Below are 3,387 nucleotides of genomic sequence, written 5' to 3' on the forward strand. Positions count from 1 at the left end.
GGATCAGAGGGAGAATGAAAGAAAAGCCTAGCATGATGCTGGGAAGGGTAAATTGTTAGGGTAGGTCTGGGTGGGGCTTGCAGGAGCCGGGGAGTAATGGGGGAACACCTTGGCTATGAAAACAGTACACTGGACCTACCACTGACTTGTTGAATGACTGTGGATGATTCCTCTCTCTCCTTTGGGCTTCATACTCTTTAATAAAGAATTTGGTCATGATGATGCCTACAGACCAGCCAGCCCGACTTCTTTGTGAGAATGTGAGACAGCTCTTGGGGCTATTAGAAATGATGTAACAGCCACCATATCTCCCCGTGGATAATCCCTGGGGAAGGGCCCAAGGTCCCTCCCAGGATGGGGGTGGATATTTCCTGGTAGAACTAAGAAAAAGTAACTCTTATCCCTTGTGAAACCATAGATCCACCCTTGGCACCTGACCAATCTGAAGCCGCATAAAACTAGGCTTAGCTTCAGCTCTCAGTCATACACCTTCCTGACAACATGAAGACCAGAAGCTTCTTGGTCCAGGTTGTGGTCCTTCTCGTCCTTGGGACGCTGGTGGCAGAGGCAGCTATTGTAAGAGGTGAGTGGACAAGTGGCCTGGGTGAGGCCGGCTTGGGTTGAGGAGAGGTTGTTAGGGGCAGCCTGGGTCTTGACAAGGGGCAGCATGCAGAGCTGGAGCCCACTCTTCAGCCTGGATAGCAGGCTAAAGTTTTGAGTGTATCCAGAGAAGTAGGAAGTTGCCCACTAGACTCCATGTACATTCCGCCCCAGGACTGAGAAATCAGGGCTGTTTATGGAAGGAGTGTTGTAACATGACCTTGGCCTCAAGCACTGATACTTGGACTGAACATGAAATGAAGTTGAGGAGCCCCAGGAATCTGGGCCCAGGGTGGCGTCTCTTCCCTGCATTTTGCTCCATCAAAGTACCTGAGTCATCAGTCCTGTAATGGGAGGTTAAGAACTAACAGGGCCTCAGAAATCATGGAGTCTGAAGACTTTTGTTTTCCAAAGCAGGACACTGAGATCCAGAGTGAGGTGAGGAATTGTCAGGGCAATCTCCAGAGCCAGGCTGGAGCTCAGGTCTCCTGGCATGTGTCTCACAGCTCCTTGCCCTTCCACCAAGTGTCGTCAAAGATGACAATGTGTCCTCATCTCCTGAAAGTCACTCCTTCCTGGCATATCCTCATGAGGCCCAGGACTCAGAATGGAGGGTGAGGGGAAGAAATGGGCACCCATAGGAAACCTGGTCCTATGGACCTTTTCCCCAAAGCCCAGGGACCAGCCATCTGAGAGTGCAGACCCCAGCGAGCCCTGGTGAGCCTCCTCTGTCTCAGTGTCCCTCAGCTTAAGGGACACCACAGTGAGCAGTGGCTGGACCTGGAGGAAAGACTAGATAGTTGAAGAAGACACGCTGGTCTAAATATTAGTAATAGTAGGGATATTTCTTTCAACAGGTCGCCCAAAAGGTCAAGGCATTAAGAAAGGAAATGTTGTCAAAAGACCAGATCCAGTGAAAGGTCAGGGTCCAGTGAAAGGTCAAGGTCCAGTGAAAGGTCAAGATCCAGTGAAAGGTCAAGATCTGGTCAAAGGACAAGAACCCGTCAAAGGTCAAGATCCAGTCAAAGGACAAGAACCAGTCAAAGGGCAAGATCCAGTCAAAGGTCAAGATCCAGTCAAAGGACAAGATCCAGTCAAAGGTCAAGATCCAGTAAAAGGACAAGAACCAGTCAAAGGGCAAGATCCAGTCAAAGGTCAAGATCCAGTCAAAGGACAAGAACCAGTCAAAGGACAAGATCCAGTCAAAGGGCAAGATCCAGTCAAAGGTCAAGATCCAGTCAAAGGACAAGATCCAGTCAAAGGACAAGAACCAGTCAAAGGGCAAGATCCAGTCAAAGGACAAGATCCAGTCAAAGGACAAGAACCAGTCAAAGGACAAGATCCAGTCAAAGGACAAGATCCAGTCAAAGGGCAAGATCCAGTCAAAGGTCAAGATCCAGTCAAAGGTCAAGATCCAGTCAAAGGACAAGATCCAGTCAAAGGTCAAGATCCAGTCAAAGGACAAGACCGAGTAGGAGGTCCATTCCTCACTAAGCGTGGTTCCTGCCCCAGGGTCCTGATCCGGTGCGCCATGATGAATCCCCCTAACAAGTGTCTGAGAGATGCTCAGTGCCCAGGAGCCAAGAAGTGCTGTGAAGGCTCTTGTGGGAAGACCTGTATGGATCCCCGGTGAGGTGAGAACTGGGTGGAGGAAAGGGTGACCCGTGAGGGCACAGAGAGGCTGACTGGTGGAGGGTGATCCTAGGCTAGTGGGGGAAAGGACACGGGGAGGTGATGGAGAGACTGAGGGGTCTCAGAGGCTATAACTGGGGTCCTGAGAAGGATGACATGTAGACTTGGGCCTCCCACTGCCTCTGAGTCTTTCACCTGCTGACTCACATTTCTGACTCTCTTTTCTTCTGCCAGGTAGAGTCTTCTTGCTGCACCTGTGACGTCCCCAGGGATGTAGCCCCGGTGCCTGTCGCACGACCCTCTCCCACACTGCCCCTTCTCCCTCTCATCCAGGAGGCCCAAGCTTGAGCATGGACTGCCCCCCTCGTGGACTTTCCAATAAAAGACTGCTTTCAACTCCATTTGTTTCTGGCTCCTGTGACTTCTGGGCTCCCGAGAGCTCTGGGTGTGGGTTTGAGACCTCCTGTCCCCAGTGGAGAGTGGAGTGGGACCCATGGCAGATGTTCTTGGGGTGTGAAGGAGAGCAGGGGCAGGAATAAGAGGCCTATTCCTAGGATTCACTGTAGAAATCCAAAAATCAACCCAAGAACTGCAGCCTCCATTTCACCAGGAGATGGAAACCAAGACATTTGGCCTCTGGCCTCAGACCAGGGAAATAAACCCCCCAAACCTTCCCATTGACCTCCACTTCTGACCTGGCTGTGATCAACCCTGCCAGTGTGACCAGCCAGCCCTCCTGGCTAAACCTCTGGCTCCCTCCTTCCCTTTCTCTAACGTTTCCCATGAATCTGTATCCTCCAAGAAGACAGAAAGACAGATGCCAGGAAATCCCTGCTCTCGAAGCATTTCACCTGTTCACACCTGAGATGACCTCCAATAACACATAATTCCTTTGGGTGAAGCAATATCCTCTCCCAGCTTTCTATTTCAAGATGTGAATGAGGAGGCAAGACACATCGATCCTTCCATGTCATTGCTGAATAACATTCTCTGGGGACATACAAGTTGGGGTAGAGTAGACTGGAGAAGTGAAGACAGCGGGAAGGCGTATGTTGGGTAACCTTGGATGACGTCATGGCTCTGCTGTTGGCTCATCGGCCCCACTGCCCTTGTGCAATGGAGTTCTCCAGGAAGAAGTGGGAGGGGCACTGGGGT

At 51.1% G+C, this 3,387-nt stretch overlaps 1 protein-coding gene across 1 annotated transcript; it reads left to right on the forward strand.

The window, feature by feature from the left end:
- Positions 1–428: 428 nt before the first annotated feature.
- PI3 (peptidase inhibitor 3) lies at positions 429–2,233 on the forward strand. Its single transcript, XM_070471852.1, has 3 exons — positions 429–583; positions 1,458–1,520; positions 1,863–2,233. Exons 1-3 carry the CDS (start codon positions 502–504, stop codon positions 2,231–2,233), a joined length of 516 nt encoding a protein of 171 aa, XP_070327953.1. The 5' UTR covers positions 429–501.
- The last annotated feature ends 1,154 nt before the right edge of the window (positions 2,234–3,387 follow it).

The sequence above is a fragment of the Odocoileus virginianus genome, chromosome 9, assembly GCF_023699985.2.
Source record: "Odocoileus virginianus isolate 20LAN1187 ecotype Illinois chromosome 9, Ovbor_1.2, whole genome shotgun sequence".
Taxonomy (NCBI): Eukaryota; Metazoa; Chordata; class Mammalia; order Artiodactyla; family Cervidae; genus Odocoileus; species Odocoileus virginianus.

Excerpts from the sequence above, each read along its gene's own strand:
- PI3 (XM_070471852.1), top strand. The coding sequence starts at position 502 with ATGAAGACCAGAAGCTTCTTGGTCCAGGTTGTGGTCCTTCTCGTCCTT. Across the intron at positions 584-1,457 it reads AGAGGCAGCTATTGTAAGAG|GTCGCCCAAAAGGTCAAGGC; the intron begins GTGAGTGGACAA and ends TTCTTTCAACAG. Across the intron at positions 1,521-1,862 it reads AAGACCAGATCCAGTGAAAG|GACAAGAACCAGTCAAAGGG; the intron begins GTCAGGGTCCAG and ends ATCCAGTCAAAG.